General features: G+C 51.1%; 1 protein-coding gene and 1 non-coding gene across 2 annotated transcripts; one reads left to right on the top strand and one right to left on the bottom strand.

The window, feature by feature from the left end:
• Positions 1–346: 346 nt before the first annotated feature.
• LOC112206468 (U6 spliceosomal RNA) lies at positions 347–454 on the top strand. The gene has a single exon (XR_002940832.1). It is a non-coding gene; the product is annotated as a U6 spliceosomal RNA (small nuclear RNA).
• A 5027-nt stretch (positions 455–5481) lies between these two features.
• On the bottom strand, positions 5482–8231 carry LOC101057158 (galectin-7). Its single transcript, XM_063800407.1, has 4 exons — positions 8109–8231; positions 7754–7867; positions 6567–6791; positions 5482–5877 (listed from the first exon to the last, which is right to left on the bottom strand). Exons 1-4 carry the CDS (start codon positions 8229–8231, stop codon positions 5764–5766), a joined length of 576 nt encoding a protein of 191 aa, XP_063656477.1. The 3' UTR covers positions 5482–5763.
• Positions 8232–17109: the final 8878 nt, after the last annotated feature.

Genomic DNA, 17109 nt, shown 5'->3' with positions numbered 1-17109 from the left:
TTCGAATGGATAAGTAAATAAAATGATGGCTGGGTGCGATGGCATGAGCCTGTAATCCCAGCACTTTGGGAGACGAGGGGGGAAGATTGCTTGAGCCCAGGAGTTCAAGACCAGCCTGGGCAACATGGCGAGACCTTGTCTCTACAAAAAATAAAAAAGTAAGCCAGATGTGGTAGCAAACATCTGTAGTTCCAGCTGCTAGGGAGGCTGAGACAGGAGGTTGGCTTGTGCCCAGGAGTTCAACGCTGCCATGAACCATAATCAGGCCACTGCACTCTAGCCTGGACAACAGAACAAAACTCTGTTTCTAAAAAAATACAAAATATTAAAATAAAATAAAGAAATAGTGCTCGCTTCGGCAGCACATATACTAAAATCTGGAATGATGCAGAGTAGATTAGCATGGCCCCTGCGCAAGGATGACATGCAAATTCGTGAAGCGTTCCATATTTTTTGGCCAGGTGTGGTGGCTCACGCATGTAATCCCAACACTTTGGGAGGCCGAGGCAGGTGAATCACAAGGTCAGGAATTTTTGAGACCAGCCTGGCCAACGTGGTGAAACTCTGTCTCTACCAAAAATACAAAAAATTAGCCAGGCATAGTGGCGGGTGCCTGTAATCCCAGCTACTCGGGAGGCTGGGGCAGGAGAATCGCTTGAACCGGGGAGGCAGAGGTTGCAGTGAGCCGAGATCGCGCCACTGCACTCCAGCCTGGCAACAGAGTGAGACTCCTCTCAAAAAAAAAAAAAAAAAAAAGAAGAAGAAGAAGAAAAGAAAAAAAGAAGATGGTGATGGATGGATAGAAGGGTGGATAGATGGATCTATGTGTGATAAAGCAAGTTGAGTAAAATGTTACATAGAATCTGGTTAGGGTATATGAGGTATTCATAGAATAATTCTTTTAACTTTTCTGCATGTCTGAAAAAATTCATAATAAAATGTTGGGGGAGCCTTTGCATACAAACTTTGCAAACATTGTATCATACAATGATATGAACTGTAAATTTTTTAGGAGTTAGAATGGTAATGAGGTTTTGTTTAAAAAGAGAGCCTGCCAGGCGTGGTGGCAGTTGCCTGTAATCCTAGCTACTTGGGAGGCTAAGGTGGGAAGACTGTTTGAACCTGGGAGTTTGAGACCAGCCTGGGCAGCATAGTGAGACCCCATCTCGAAAATAAAAATTAAAAAATAAATATCATTTAGAATTATACACATATTTATGGATAAGATTATATAATACCTTTTAAAAATCCAATTTAAAATGGGCAGAAAATTTCGATAAACATTTCTGCAAAGAAGATATATAAACGGCAACCCATGTCATTAGGGAAATGCAAATCAAAACCACATGACATCTCTTCACCAAGTGGTGAAGCCAACCTATTAGGATGGCTATAATAAAAAAGACAGATAGGTCAGGTGTGGTGGCTCATGCCTGTAATCCCAGCACTTTGGGAGGCCGGGGTGGGAGGATCACTTGAGGCTAAGAGTTCAGGACCAGCCTGGGCAACATAGCAAGAACCTGTCTCTACAAAAAATTTTTAAAAATTAGCCAAGCATGGGGACACACACCTATAGTTCCAACTAATTGGGAGGCCTGAGGTAGGAGAATTGCTTGAGCCCAGGAGGTGGAGGCTGCAGTGAGCCATGATTTCACCACTGTACTCCAGCCTACACAACAGAACAAGACCCTGTCTCAAAAAAAAAAAAAAAAAAAGACAATAACAAGTGTTGGAGAGAACATGGAGAAATAGGAACACATATGTTGCTGATGGTAATGTAAAATGTTACAGTTACTTTGGAAAATGGTTTGGCAGTTCTTTGAAACGGAACTTAAAAGAGTCATGTGACCCAGGAATTCTTTTTTTTTTTTCTTTTTTGAGACGGAGTTTCGCTCTTGATGCCCAGACTGGAGTGCAGTGGTGCGATCTCGGCTCGCTGAAACCTCCACCTCCTGGGTTCAAGCGATTCTCCTGCCTCAGCCTCCCAAGTAGCTGGGATTACAGGCATGCACCACCATGCCCAATTAATTTTGTATTTTTAGTAGAGATGGGGCTTTTCCATGTTGGTCAGGCTGGTCTCGAACTCCTGACCTCAGGTGATCCATCTGCCTTGGCCTCCCAAAGTGGTGGAATTACAGGCATGAGCCACAGCACCTGGCCTGACCCAGAAATTCTCCTAGGTACTTACCCAAGAGACATGAAAACATGTTCACACAATAGGTTCATAGCAGCATTATTCATAATAGCCAAGATGTAGGAACAACCCAGATATCCACTATTCACCATGATGAATGGGTAAACGCGTATATTCGATCCACACATTGGAACAGCATTCAGCCATGAAAAGGAATGAAGTGCTGATGCATGCTATGACATGGACAAACCCTGAAAACATGATGCTCCGTGGAAGAAGCCAGATACACAGGGCCACATATTGTATGATTCCACGTGTGGAAAACAAGCAGATTCACAAATCCATACAGCTGGAAAGTAGGTTAGTGATTGCCAGGTGCTGGGGGAGGGGCAAGTTGGGGAGTGACTGCTTATGGGTATGGGGTTTCTTTTAGTTGTTCTTTTTTGTTTTGTTTTGTTTCTGAAACAGGGTTTCACTCTGTTGCTCAAGCGGGAGTGCAGTGGAGCGATCATGGCTCACTGCAGCCTCGACCTCTCCAGCTCAAGCCATCCTCCTAGCTCAGCCTCCCGAGTAACTGGGACCACAGCTGTGTACCACCATGCCCAGCTAAAATTATTTTTTGTAGAGATGAGGTCTCCCTATATTGCCCAGGTTGTTTTTTTTTTTTTTTTTTTTTGAGACAGAGCTTTGCTCTGTCACCCAGGCTGGAGTGCAATGGTGCTATCTGCTCACTGCAGCCTCCGCCTACCAGGTTCAAGCAATTCTCCTGCCTCAGCCTCCCAAGTAGCTGGGATTACAGGTGCGTGCCACCACGCCTGGCTAATTTTTTGTATTTTGAGTAGAGATGGGGTTTTGCCATGTTGGCCAGGCTAGTCTCGAGCTCCTGAGCTCAAGTGATCCGCACATCTCAGCCTCCCAAAGTGCTGAGATTACAAGTGTGAGCCACCGCGCCCGGCCTCAGGCTGGTCTTGAACTCCTGGGCTCAATCAATCCTTCCGCCTCAGGCTCCCAAAGTGCTGGGATTACATCTGTGAGCCAAGGTCTTTTGAGATGATAAAAATGTTCTAAAATTAGATTGTGTTGATGGATGCACAACCGTGTGAATATACTGAAAAACATTGACTTGTATACTTTGAATGGGTGACTTGTATAGCATATGAGTTATATATCAATATAGCTGTTACAGAAAGATCCAGGAGGATGGGGAGGAGAGAAGGGAAGCTGAATCATAAATTCTAAATTTCTTTGAAGACAAACTTAATAAAGAAGGATTTAGGTTGGGCACCATGGCTCACACCTGTAATCCCAGCACTCTGGGAAGCCTCGGTGGGAGGATCGCTTGAGCTCAGGAGTTTGAGTCCAGGAGTTCAAGACCAGCCTGGGCAACATAGCAAGACCCTGGCTCTACAAATACCCACTCCCCCAAAAAAAATTAGCCTGGCACCATGGCACGTGCCTGTAGTCTCAGCTACTTGGGGGGCTGAGGTGGGAGGATGGCTTCAGCCTGGGAGGTTGAGGCTGCAGTAAGCCCTTATCCACAACTCCACTCAGCCTGGGCAACAGAGCAAGACCCTGCCTCAACAAAAAAAATTTTTATTTAAAAATTTTTGATGAACTGTTACCGATGGAGGGTATCCAGGTGCTTGGTCTCTTGAATGAAGAATTGGGCAAAACGCACAAAGCAAGGAAATAATGAAGCAACAAAGGCAGAGATTTATTGAAAATAAAAATACACCCCACAGTGTGGGTGCGGCGGGAGCATAGGGGCTCAAGGGCTGGGTTACATAATTTTTTGGCGTTTAAATACCCTCTAGAGGTTTCCATTGGTTACTTGCTGTACGCCCTATGTAAATGGAGAGGATGTTTCCTGTCATAGCTGAAGTGTGAATCAGCCTTATGTTCCCTGCCTCCAGACCCTATTTTCCTGCCTCAGAACCATTTGAGAATAAGTCGCAAACATGCTGCACCACCAAATACCTAACTCTATTTTCCACAAACAGGGACAAGTTCCCACATGTACACTGTCAGTCAACGGTGAAATTCAGGACATTAACACGGCTGGATCGCAACTGTCTAATCCGAAGACCCAACCACATTCACCACTTGTGCCAATAATGTGTGTTCATTTCACTGTATGTTTTGAAATGTATACCAGATGCATATATTATCTTTATGAAAAAACTGATATTTTAAAACCACTCGACACAGCCAAATGAAATAAGAGCGAACTCATTCAAGCAGGAGCCCCGGAGGACTGGGAGAAACCGGCCTCTCACAGGCCTCCTCACCTGAGCTGGGCTCGCCCCTGACCACCGCCCACCCACTCCAGGGCCGGACACGGGAAGGGACCGCCCAGACCGAAGGTCTCAGGGGACTAAAACCCCGGGTCCTGAATGCGCCTGGGCCCTGCAGCGAACCTGGCGTCCCCACCCGACTCCAGAATCAGATTCAGGCCAGGCCAGGAACCACCCCAGCTTCCTGCATCCGCCTTGGTCCAGGTAGCAATGCGGAAGGCGGACGCCAGGGGGTCGGAGGCTCAAGGGCGGGGATCGAGACCCAAGCCCTGGCGCGCCCACCAAGATGTGGCTCTGGACTAAGGTTCCGGAACAGCCGGCCCTGAACACCCACGTGCAGCTTCCGATCGCAGCCCTGGCCTGGCTCCTCGGTCCCCGGTTGAGAGACCCGCGGTCGCTGCAGGGTGCCTCGCCAAGGGTGCGGGCTCGAGGCGCACAGTGCTCCCAGCCTCTCCCACCCCAACCCCGCCATTAAGGGGAGCCCCAGCGACGCCCTGAACCCTGAAAGTCACACTGGGGCCGGGGCTGCACTTGGCGTCCGCTTCCCCTCCCGTCACAGTGACCAGGGCTAGGGCCGCGGTCGGGGCCGTCGGGGAGAGCGGAGGGCGCGTGGGAATGGGGCTCGCTGCGCCACGGAAAACCCAAGCCGTCCTTCGAGTCCTCCCAGCTGTTCCGCAGAGCCGGGGCCGCTGCCATCGCGTCTGCCCCGAGGGTGCGCAGGCGGGTACCTGTCCCGACTCGGGGAACAGCGGGAGCCCGGAGACGCCCGTCGGGCTTCCCAGCCCCACCTGGGACGTCTCTAGGGGCGGGAGGCCAGGAGAGAAGAGGGTGGGAGAGATGAGCTGCAGGGGGATACGGGACCCAGGTACCCGGGATATTATAACACGCTTTCCACCCGTAGGACTGGGGCCCACAAGTGACCAGAAAGGTGGGACTCATTCGCCCCCTTTGCAGATGGACCCATGTTGGCCCCCCTTAGATCTGCAGTGGGGGCACCAGGACCTGCGGGGAGCGCCCCTGCGCCCCAAACGCCAGCAGGTCCGCACGACCGCATTCCCACCTGGCTTGCTTTGCACAAATGCTGTATCAGGGCACGCCCCAGACCCACTCCTTCCCAGATCGCGACCCTCACGCCTTCGCAGACATAAAGTGTCCTAAGCACAGGCAGGCTCAGAGCCCGCCTCCGCCTCGGATTCGCTGTGTGGCCCAGAGCCAGTATCTTGGCCTCTCTGGGTCTCAGTTTGCTCATCTCAGTGAATGGGACACAGACACAATCGCGCTGCGGGCTAACGCTTTATTTGCCAGCCAAGGCCCCGGGCACGCCTGGGCTTCTGCTCAGAAGATCCTCACGGAGTCCAGCTGCACGTCCCCGCCCACCTCCACCAGGCGCACGCGCGCCAGCGGCAGGCGGTGGCGGAAGTGGTGGTACTGGGCGTCCCCAACCACGGCCTGCAGGGGAGGGTCGGTGGTGAGGATTCCGGAGGCCCATGCTGGGTGGCCCTGGGGAAATCACTCATCCCCTCTGGGCCTCAGTTTCCTCACTGGGAAAATGGGGCTATTGTTCATTCTAACTCTTGCGTGAGGATCAAACGAGTTGACTGTGTGGCACAGTAAAAAGCGGCTTTTTTAGTGCTGGTAATGGATATTCTCATTTCAGCGACCATTACCCGCTATTAAAGCGCAGAGGAGGGAGGTGAATTCGCGTAAGCTGTGGGTGGTGGAGGATCTGCCGCCACTCCCACCCGCCAATCCTTGCTAGGACGAGTTCCTGGGCGCTGTTTCCAACCCATCCCTCCCCATGCCTCAAACCCCGGACCTCAGGAAGGAATGAACTGGGAGTAGGGTCTGGGATGGCGAGTCTGGGCCACGCCTTCCCGCTAGGACGCCCACCCCTTGGACACTTGGCTGGTGCTCGCCTCGTCCTGACCCTGCTGTCTCTTTGTCCCTCGGACCCAAGTGGGAGTTGTTTAGGCGAGAGAGAGGGTCGAAGGACACCCTTCTCCGCCTTGGCCACGACTTCCCTACCCTCCTCACCCCACCCCGAACCTCCCTGCCTTCCACCAATGGCCTGGCTTTGCCCAACCCTCTGCTCCAGGGACCTAAGTCTTGGCGTCCACGCCCCTGTCGCAGAGACGCACCTTGAAGCCGTCGTCTGACGCGATGATGAGCACCTCGAAGGGCTGCCCGCGCTGGAAAGGAACGCCCGGCCCGCGCTCCTCGCGACCCCAGGAGCCTTGCTCCTTGCTGTTGAAGACCACCTCCGACGTGTCCAGCCAGGGGTTGAAATGCAGGGCGACACCGGAGCCCTGCTCCTCCCCGCACAGCAGGTCCTCTCCTCCCCGCACAGCAGGTTTACATGGAACCTGGAAGAGGGGGATGGTGGCCGCCAGGGCAAGAAATGTTGAGGGTGAGGAATACCAATGTCTACAATTTACTTTGAATGAATAAGTAAATGAAATGTTGGCTGGGTGCAGTGGCTCACCCTGTAATCCCAGCACTCTGGGAGGTGGAGAAGGGAGGATCGCTTGGGCCCGGAAGTTAAAGACCCTGGGCAACATAGTAAGACCCCATCTTACAAAAAAACGAAAGAACAAACAAAACATAAACCGCCCAGACCAAAGTGAAGGGCTTATGGGCTGGCACTCCCCATTCCCAGAGTACCCCCAAATTAGCAGGGACCTAAAGACAGGCACACACCGCAGAAGGAGAGGTGGGCGACTAATGACCAGGGAGCTTAGATTCCCAAGGCAGCCAAAACATCATGAGGCCCTTGGCAGAAACCTACCCAGACCAAAGTCACTACGCTTAGGGCAGGGTGCCCTCATTTCCAAAGAGCCTGGGAGCTGCCCAGGAGGTCTGGGTGATAGCCAGGGTGCTCCTGATGCTCAGGGAACCCTCAGCTTCTACAGGACAAAGAATAATACCAGGAACCCCAGTATTTCCAGGGTACCTCAGAATCCAGAAGGCCTGAAGTTCCTTAGCCAGGAAGTCAAAGGATGGCTTGGCAAGGACTCCCAGGGTCCAGGGTGTCTCCAGGACTTGGAGTATTTCCAGAGTTCCCTGGGACTCAGACATGGAAGTCATAGGACTATATCTAGGAACCCTGAGATTACCCAGGGACCTCAAATGCTTAGGGAAACTTAGGGACCCCACCCACAAAGGCATGGGGCAAATACGAATACATCAGATTTGAGGTCAGAAATGGCCTCGGACTCCTAGCCTGGTGGATACAGGTGGCCTCGGGCCCCTACTTCTGGACTGCAAAAATTGGGAGTCAGCTGATCCTGAGACCTGTACCCTTTACCCCTAGGGCCTGGGGCCTCACCTGCTGGCATTGGGAGGAACCAAGCCGCGAATTCTCAGCACCGTGCCAGGGCGGATGCCCTCGGGCAGCGAGGACTTGTGGGGGACGTTCTGCAAGAGTGGGGTGCAGGGGCCACTGTGAGCCGGTGAGACCGAGGGAGGGAGGCAGAAGGTGGGTCACCCCTCAGAGGAGCCGACCAGGGCTGAGACTGGCAGAAATCAGTGGAAGAGGAAAGGGTGGTGGAGAGGCAGGAAAGAGACCAGAAACAGACAGGGAAACAGATGGGGAGAGCAACAAAGACAAACAGAAAGATCCTCAAAGAGGGCCCCAGAGGAAGCCACAAAGAGGTAGAGGGGACAGTCGGGATGGGGGTTACCCGGAGGCCACAGCCCAGGCCAGTCCATGGCACACTCACTGCCCACTTGCTCCTTTGAAAGAGGAGCCCCCAGCCCCCTCCCTGCTTGGCCCCGCCCCGGGCCCCTGGAGCACTCACGGACATGGCTGGGACCGGGTTGGGCAGCCGTGGTGGTGGGGCCTGCTGGGGACCTTAAATAAAAGCAGGGCGGGGCTGGCCCTGATGACTCACCCCACCCCTTCCCACCTACCACCCACACCTGGCACGGACCCTGGCCCTGGGGCAAGCCCGGCGAAGCAGGAGTGGCACCTCTTCTTGGGGGCCCTGATCCCCCCATCACCCAGGGCCCGGGTGCACTGCCCCTCTCCTAGGAGCTGATAATAAGAGGGAATGTTTAATTGTAATAAACTCACAGCAGAGAAGGCTCCTTGTGCCACTGCCCCTCCACCCTTGTCTTCCCGCTGCCTGGCACACGGAGAGCCTCTATCTCATTTCATGTATTTATTTGTTAGTAATTTCTCTTATTTTATACACAGACATATTAGGTCCTGGGAGGCCAATCTGGGTGGGAACTCCAAACCCTTCTCTCCAGCTGAGAACCTCCTGCCTGGACTGATCCGCGCTGAAATCTAAGCTTCTGCCTCTGTAATGGAACAGCGGCCACAATAGGAGCGCTAGTGACTGACAGGGTGGCTTCATGGGTTCACAGGGGGCCTGCCTGATCCCCTCAGCGCTGCACCCCTGGGTCCTGGAGTGTGCCCAGTTCATGGAAGTCCTCAGTCAGGAGGGGTGAAAGGAGGGGATCCACTAGGACTATGCCTGTCATTTCCGAGGCCCCTCGGCTGCCCAGGAGATGCAGGAAATCACTGATTGGGACCCCATCATTCCAACAGGGAGGAGTATGGGTCACATCCATTATACAGAGGAGGAGGCTGAGGCTGGGATGGGAAGGGATTTGCCAAAGGCAGGAGCGTGCAGGACCCGCTGCCCTGACCTCTGGCTCTCCTCACCTCTGCTCGCACCTCTCCTATGGGTTCTGTCTCCGGGGCTGGCTGTCTCACTCTGTCCATCTCTGCCCCTAACTCTGTCTACCACATATTCCTGTCCCACTTCTCACCTTCAAATCTCTCTTCTTCCTCCTTCCAGGACTGCTACCATCATGCCACCAAGTTTGTAGGTCAGGATGAGGCGGGTTTTGGGGTGGTGGGTGGCCTAGCATTCCATCACCACCTAGATCAAAAGCAGAGCAAGGTGGGGACCCTCCCGCCAGGCCCGAAACAGCCCCCTTGGGCCTAAGACTCTGCAAGAGAACTCAGGGTTGGGGAATTGGCTTGGTGGAGGGGCGGGTAGGGCTGAAAGATGCTTCTGAAAGGCAGGGATGGTGTGGGAGCTGAGCAGAAACCACTCCTAGCAGCCCAGCAGCCCTCCTGGACCTTTTCCACTCGCCACTCCAGCTCCTGCCCCACCCAGCAGGCTGCTGAGAGGCCTGGGCAGAGGCAGGCTGGCAGTGGAAAGTTTGGGTGGAGACACCAGACCCAGAACCATCCTCCACCCTCTGCGTCCCAGGCCCCCAGCCTCTCGCCCCCTCCCCACACACTCCAAGGCACCAAGCTCAGGGACCAGTTCTTGGGAACATGAGCTCAGAGAGGGAGGCTGGCAGCTGCATTTCAGTAGGGGCTGCAAGCACCCCCATTCTGCAGAGGACAAAACTGAGGCTTAGACAGGGGCCACCTCTCAGTCAAGGAAGAGGCCAGCCCCTCAGCTCCAGAGGGGTCTTTGTGCCAAGGACATGTCATGGGCATGGACAGAGAGGATAGCAGGGTGTCCGGTGATCATACCACCAGCCCAGCTCAGTTAGTTCCCGAGAATGCTCCCCTGAATGGTGGACTCCATTGTTCTAACATTATTGACCATTCTAAAGAAGACACTCTCGCCTGGGCAACACGGCAAGACCTCATCACTACAAAAAATAAAAATAAAATAAAATAGCCCAGTGGGTTGGCGCACATCTGCCTGTAATTCCAGCTACTTGGGAGGCTGAGGCAGGAGAATCGCTTGAGCCCAGGAGGTCAGAGGCTGCAGGGAGCTATGATCACACCACAGCTCTCCAGCCTGGGCAACACAGTGAGACCTCAGTCCACAAAAAGAAAAGACACTCCTTACATTACTTGATACATCATTCTGTACCTTGCTATTGTTTCCCAAGAACATCTTTTTATTTATTTCTATTTCTTCACTGTGGCTGGATATGACTTCACACCCAACCAACGTGCAAGTCCCAACTTGCCTTAAGTGATTGGCCAAATGGTTGCAGTCAATCTGTTACCAGTCTAAAAGGCTGGCTCCTTTCCTGTAACTGAGATATGCATCCTCAATGGGCTCTTATTCATTAGTGTTGATTATGCTTCTCATCAGTTGTGAAACAATATTTTCTTTTGTGTTTTTTTCTTTTTTTTTTTTTGAGACAGAGTCTCACCCTGTCACCCAGGCTGGAGTGCAGTGGTGCGATCTCGGCTCGCTGCAACCTCCACCTCCCGGGTTGAAGTGATTCTTTGGCCTCAGCCTCCTGAGTAGCTGGGATTACAGGCACCCACCAACATGCCTGGCTAATTTTTTTGTTTGTTTGGTTTTGTTTTTTTTTGAGACAGAGTCTTGCTCTGCCGCCCAGGCTGGAGTGCAGTGGGGCCATTTCGGCTCACTGCAAGCTCCGCCTCCCTGGTTCACGCCATTCTCCTGCCTCAGCCTCCTGAGTAGCTGGGACTACAGGCTCCCGCCACCACGCCCAGCTAATTTTTTGCATTTTTGGTAGAGACGGGGTTTCACTGTATTAGCCAGGATGGTCTCGGTCTCCTGACCTCATGATCCGCCCGCCTTGGCCTCCCAAAGTGCTGGGATTACAGGCATAAGCCACTGCGCCTGGCCTAATTTTTGTATTTTTAGTAGAGACAGGGTTTCGCCATGTTGGTCAGGCTGGTCTCGAACTCCTGACCTCGTGATCTGCCCTCCTCGGCCTCCCAAAGTGTTGGGATTACAGGTGTGAGCCACTGCGCCTGGCCTGAAATAATATTTTCGTGAGCCTTTTTTCTTTTTCTTTTTCTTTTTTGTTTTTTGAGACAGAGTCTCGCTCTGTTGCCCAGGCAGGAGTGCAGTGGTTCGATCTTGGCTCACTGCAACCTCTGCCTTCCAGGTTCAAGTGATTCTCCTGCCTCAGCCTCCCAAGTAGCTGGGTTTTCAGGTGCCTGCCACCACGCCTGGCTACTTTTTGTATTTTTAGTAGAGACCGGGTTTCACCATGTTGGCCAGACTGGCCTTGAACTCCTGACCTCAGGTGATCCACCTGCCTCAGCCTCCCAAAGTGCTGGGATTGCAAGTGTGAACCAACGCACCTGGTCACCTTTTTTCAATTTTAAATAGTTAATGTAGGCCGGGTGTGGTGGTGCACACCTGCATTCCCAGCTACTCGAGAGGCCGAGGCAGGAGAATTGCTTGAACCCAGGAGGCAGAAATTGTAGTGAGCCAAGATAGCACCATTGCGCTTTAGCCTGGGCAAAAAGAACAAGACTCTGTCTCAAAAAGTATATATAATAATAATAATAATAATAATAATAATAATAAATGTATATATTTCTCAATAGTCTTTCTATCAAGGTATCCTTCCCATAAAATAAAAGATGCAGATATTAAAGGTATAGTTCACTGATTTTGAGAACTGTGGAGACCTATCTAACCACCTCCTCAATTAAGTTTCCTGGTGTCCAGGAAATAGTGGCCTCTCTTCTAGTTCCAGGAAGCCACTGGCCAGTGTCACTCCTGACCATTTTTTTGTTTTGTTTTGTTTTGTTTTTGAGATGGGGGTCTCACTCTGTCACCCAGGCTGGAGTGCAGTGGTGCAGTCTCCGCTCACTGCAGCCTCAACCTTCCAAGCTTAAACCTCCTGGGCTCACCACCTCAGCCTCCGGAGTAGCTGGGGCTACAGACACACGCCACCATGCCTGGCTAATTGTGTATTTTTTGTAGAGAGAGGGTTTTACGATGTTGCCTAGGCTGGTGTTGAACTCCTGGAGTCAAGCGATCTGCCTGCCTTAGCCTCCCAAAGTGCTGGGATTACAGGCATGAGCCACTGGGCCTGGCCACTGCTGAGCATTGACTAGCCACCAAGGTTCTTTTGTCTCAAAATAAAGAAGAGGGAGTAGACTGATTTTTCTGACTTTATGCCTCTTTTAGGAAATAATTTAGATGAAAAGTAGCTAATTGCACACTAGGTGGTTGTAGAGATTTAAAATTCAGGCTCCATGAATGTCATTTGTTGGTCACATTTTGGTTATTTTTTATACACAGTGAAGGTAATTCTGGGGCTGCTTTTTGTAAATCAACATTCTGATGATGAAAATGACACTTAGAAATCTCACTTTGGCTGGGCGCGGTGGCTCATGCCTATAATCCCAACACTTTGGGAGGCCGAGGCGGGCGGATCACCTGAGATCAGGAGTTCGAGACCAGCCTGGCCAATAGGGTGAAACCCCGTCTCTACTAAAAATAGAAAAAATTAGCTGGGCATGGTGGCAGGCACCTGTAATGCCAGCTACTCGGGGGGCTGAGGAGGAGAATCGCTTGAACCTGGGAGGCAGAGGTTGCAGTGAGCCAAGATCACGCCATTGCACTCCAGCGTGGGGGACAAGATCGAGACTTCCTCTCAAAAAAAAAAAAAAAAAAAGGAAAGAAATCTCACTTTGTTCTTGGCCAGGCGCAGTGGTTCACCCTGTAATCCCAGCACCTTGGGAGGCCAAGGCGGTGGATCACCTGAGGTCAGGAATTTGAGACCAGCCTGGCCAACATAGTGAAACCCTGCCTCTACTAAAAATACCAAAAAATTATATATATCTATATTAGCTGGGTGTGGTGGCACACACCTGTGATCCTAGCTACTTGGGAGGCTGAAGCAGGAGAATCACCTGAACCCGGGAGACGGAGGTTGTGGTTTGTGATCGCACCACTGCACTTGAGCCTGGGCGACAGAGCAAGACTCCATCAAAAAAAGACCAAACAAAAAAACAAAAACAAAAACAAAAAAACCCCAGAAACTCACTTTGTTCTTAAGCTTTTATGCCCATTGGAAATCTCACGACTCTATTTTTATAACTATAGTAAATATTAATAAAACAATCCAATTGCCACTAAGAAAAAGTCTATTCTCTAGTGTTCAGTTCCATTTATAAACTTAGTTAATTGGCTGGGCGCGGTGGCTCACGCCTGTAATCCCAGCACTTTGGGAGGCCGAGGTGGGCGGATCACGAGGTCAGGAGATCGAGACCATCCTGGCTAACACGGTGAAACCCTATCTCTACTAAAAATACAAAAAATTAGCCGGGCGAGGTGGCGGGCACCTGTAGTCCCAGCTACTCAGAAGGCTGAGGCAGGAGAATGGCGTGAACCCCGGGGGGCGGAGCCCACAGTGAGCCAAGATCGCGCCACTGCACTCCAACCTGGGCGACAGAGAGACTCCGTCTCAAAAAAAAAAAAAAAAAAAAAAAAAAAAAAAAAAAAAAACTTAGTTAATTAAACTCTCTTAAATATTTTAAACTGAATGCATAATTTTAGAGGTTATTCATTTTTCAGTGTTTCAATTGCTCTATAAACTCATCCAAGTAATTCTTGTAAGTTTCCTAGTGATTCTTGTACATTTCAATGCTTAAACAGTAAAATACATGCATAGCTTTTTCTTCTTCCTTCCTTTCCTTCCTTTGCTGAACAATTGGGCCCTAAAGCTATTATGTGGGGCTGAGCAAGGTCATGGTGGCCCTGAATGGGCTGATTGGGGTGGGATGTCCTTGGGGGAGGTGTTTGGGGGTCAGGGCTGAGCAGGATGAGGAGCGCTCAGCAGAGGCTGCGCGTAAGTGCCCAGTGAGGGCCAGCAGGACACGTGACAGGGAGCCTGCGCTCCCAGCATGGGAGAAGGACACCTGTGTGGGGTGGGTGCCCGCCGAGGGGCATTGGAACCAGCCTCGGGGGGAGGTGCCGTGTGGGAGTCAGAGATGAGGACTGGAACTGCTTTTTTTTTTCTGGGAGGGAGTTACAGATATGGAAAGGGAGAGGCAGGCACCAGCCCTGTGGAGCTGGACTGGAAGTGGAGGCATTAGCATGAGCTAATGGTTTGAGGATTGGGTTATTTGGTGGGGCAGGTTTGGACTCTTTTTATTTTTATTTAATTTAACATATTTATTTATTTATTTAGACAGAGTCTTCTCTGCCACCAGGCTGGAGTGCAATGGTGTGATCTCGGCTCACTGCAACTTCCGCCTCCCAGGTTCAAGCAATTCTCCCACCTCAGCCTCCCGAGTGGCTGGGACTACAGGCATGTGTCACTGCGCCTGGCTACTTTTTGTATTTTTAGTAGAGACGGGGGTTTCACCATGTTGGCCAGGCTGGTCTTGAACTCCTGACCTCAGGTGATCCACCTGCCTCGGCCTCTCGAAATGCTGGGATTACAGGCGTGAGCCTTCTTATACCAGTTTTTTTTGTTTGTTTGTTTTTGTTTGTTTGTTTTTTAGACAGAGTGCAATGGCGTGATCTCGGGTCATTGCAACAACCTCTGCCTCCTGGGTTCAAGGGATTCTCCTGCCTCAGCCTCCCAAGTAGCTGGGATTACAGACATGCACCACCATGCCCGGCTAATTTTGTATTTTTAGTAGAGACAAGATTTCTCCATGTTGGTCAGGTTGGTCTCAAACTCCCGACCTCAGGTGATCCGCCCGCCTTGGCCTCCCAAAGTGCTGGGATTACAGGAGTGAGCCCTGCGCCCGGCATTCTTATGGTAGTTTTATACTCAAGCCCACTGAAGACCGTAGGAGGGAGAGGTAAAGTTTTCTTTCCCCTGCAAAGGACATTCGAGTTGTTTCCACTGTTTGGCTGTTATGAATAATGAACGCTTCTACGAACATTTTGTTTAAATATTTAGCATGAACATGTTTTTATTCCCCTTGGGCATATCCCTAGGAGTAGAATGCCTGGGTCCCAAGGGTAACTTATGTCACACTTTCCTCCCTTATTCAGCAGTCAGTAAAGGCTGGTAAATTTCATCTGGCTGTCCTGTCATTCTCTTTGAATTTGAAACAATCATCCACCCTTTTTGGTTTATATGACATTGACTCTTCAAAACTCCCAACTATGGCCGGGTGTGGTGGCTCACATCTGTAATCCCGGAACTTTGAGAGGCTGAGGTGGGCGGATCACCTGAGGTCAGGCACTCGCGACCAGCCTGGCCAACATGGGGAAACCCTGTCTCCACTAAAAATACAAAAAATTAGCCGGGTGTGGTGACGCACGCCTGTAATCTCAGCTACTCTGGAGGCTGAGGCAGGAGAATCACTTGAACGCAGGAGAATCGCTTGAACCCGGGAGGCGGAGGTTGCAGTGAGCCAAGATCACGCCATTGCAATCCAGCCTGGGTGACAGAGCGAGACCTTGTGTCAAAAAAAGACATGGGACCTTCATTCAATTAAGATTCATAGTATGCAGCAAGATAGAACCCCCTAGTAGGGAGCGGTGGCTCACGCCTGTAGCACTATGAGAGGCTGAGGCAAGAGGATCATTTGAGACCACGAGTTCAAGGCCAGCCTGGGCAACATAGCAAGACCCTCATCTCTAGAAGAAATAAAAAGCTGGACATGACCAGGCGTGGTGGCTCATGCCTGTAATGCCAGCATTTTGGAGGTGAGGTGGGTGGATCACCTGAGGTCAGAAGTTTGAGAACATGGCAAAACCCTGTCTCTACTAAAAATAGAAAAATTAGCCAGGCGTGGTGGTGCTCGCCTGTAGTCCCAGCTACTCGGGAGACTGAGGCAGGAGAATCACTTGAACCTGGGAGGCAGAGGTTGGTTGCAGTGAGCCGAGATCCTGCGCTCCAACCAGCCTGGGCGTCAGAAAGAGACCTTGTCTAAAAAAAAAAAATCCCCTGTTTAAGACAGATGGATTAATTCCTTCTGTTTCTGTCCATAGGCTCTTGATTGCTTCTTAGGACTTCTCCAAAAGTGGAAGAAACAAGAAAACGTTGTCATTCTGAAACATCTTTACTATTTTTCTGAGGCTGCAGCCTTGGCCAGCCCGCAATCTGCCTTTCCAGGCACAGCAGGTGACAGTGTGAGTGGATAATTTGTTACCATGTAGCAAGAGACACTGGCTTTCCACTCTGCAATACAGGAGTCCTTCCTATCAGCCTCTACTCTATCTCCTCCAGCCACGCCCTCATTTTAAGTTTTGCTGCCTGTATCAGCCACTTCTCCCACTGTCATGTTGGGGTTGCTGGTTGCTGGCAACAGAACCCTCCTCCGCTAGTTTACAGAGATTATTAGCGGCTATGACAGCTTACAGAATTTTTTTTTTTTTTTTTTTGAGACGGAGTTTCGCTCTTGTTACCCAGGCTGGAGTGCAATGGCACGATCTTGGCTCACTGCAACCTCCGCCTCCTGGGTTCAAGAAATTCTCCTGCCTCAGCCTCCCGAGTACCTGGGATTACAGGCATGAGCCATCATACCCAGATAATTTTGTATTTTTAGGAGAGAGGGGGTTTCTTCATGTTGGTCAGGCTGGTCTCGAACTCCCAACCTCAGGTGATCCGCCCGCCTTGGCCTCCCAGAGTGCTGGGATCACAGACATGAGCCACCATGCCCGGCAATAGCTTACAGAATTTTCAGAGGACTAGGGAATAAGCTTCCGTGCTGCAAAGCTAGAGGGTCGATGCAGAGAGCATTCCCTGGCCAGAGCTTCCTAGGCTGTTCTAGATAAAAATAAATACCTCCATCACCTAACTAGCCAGAAGGCTCATCTCCCTCCCGTAAGTGTTACCTCATTTTCACCTTCTAAGTTTTGCAGGGGGTGGAGTGCAGTGGCTGATGCCTGTAATCCTAGCACTTTGGGAAGCTGAACTGGGAAGACTCCTTGAGGCCAGGAGTTTGAGACCAGCCTGGGCAGCAGAGGAAGACCCCGTCTCTACAAAAAAAAATTTAAAAATGAGCCAGTTGTTGGC

This window comes from Pan troglodytes, chromosome 20 (genome assembly GCF_028858775.2).
Source record: "Pan troglodytes isolate AG18354 chromosome 20, NHGRI_mPanTro3-v2.0_pri, whole genome shotgun sequence".
In the NCBI taxonomy this organism is placed as follows: Eukaryota; Metazoa; Chordata; class Mammalia; order Primates; family Hominidae; genus Pan; species Pan troglodytes.
Note: the sequence above shows the minus strand (reverse complement) of the source record. Positions and strands in the feature narration are given on the sequence as shown.

What these genes read in the sequence shown, in the direction of transcription:
- LOC101057158 (XM_063800407.1), bottom strand. Translation starts at nt 8,231, where the DNA reads ATGTCCGTGAGTGCTCCAGGGGCCCGGGGCGGGGCCAAGCAGGGAGGG. An exon ending in GCCTGGGCTGTGGCCTCCGG is followed by an intron (nt 7,868 to 8,108) that starts GTAACCCCCATC and finishes ACCGGCTCACAG; the next exon opens with TGGCCCCTGCACCCCACTCT. An exon ending in CGTCAGACGACGGCTTCAAG is followed by an intron (nt 5,878 to 6,566) that starts GTGCGTCTCTGC and finishes CCTCCCCTGCAG; the next exon opens with GCCGTGGTTGGGGACGCCCA.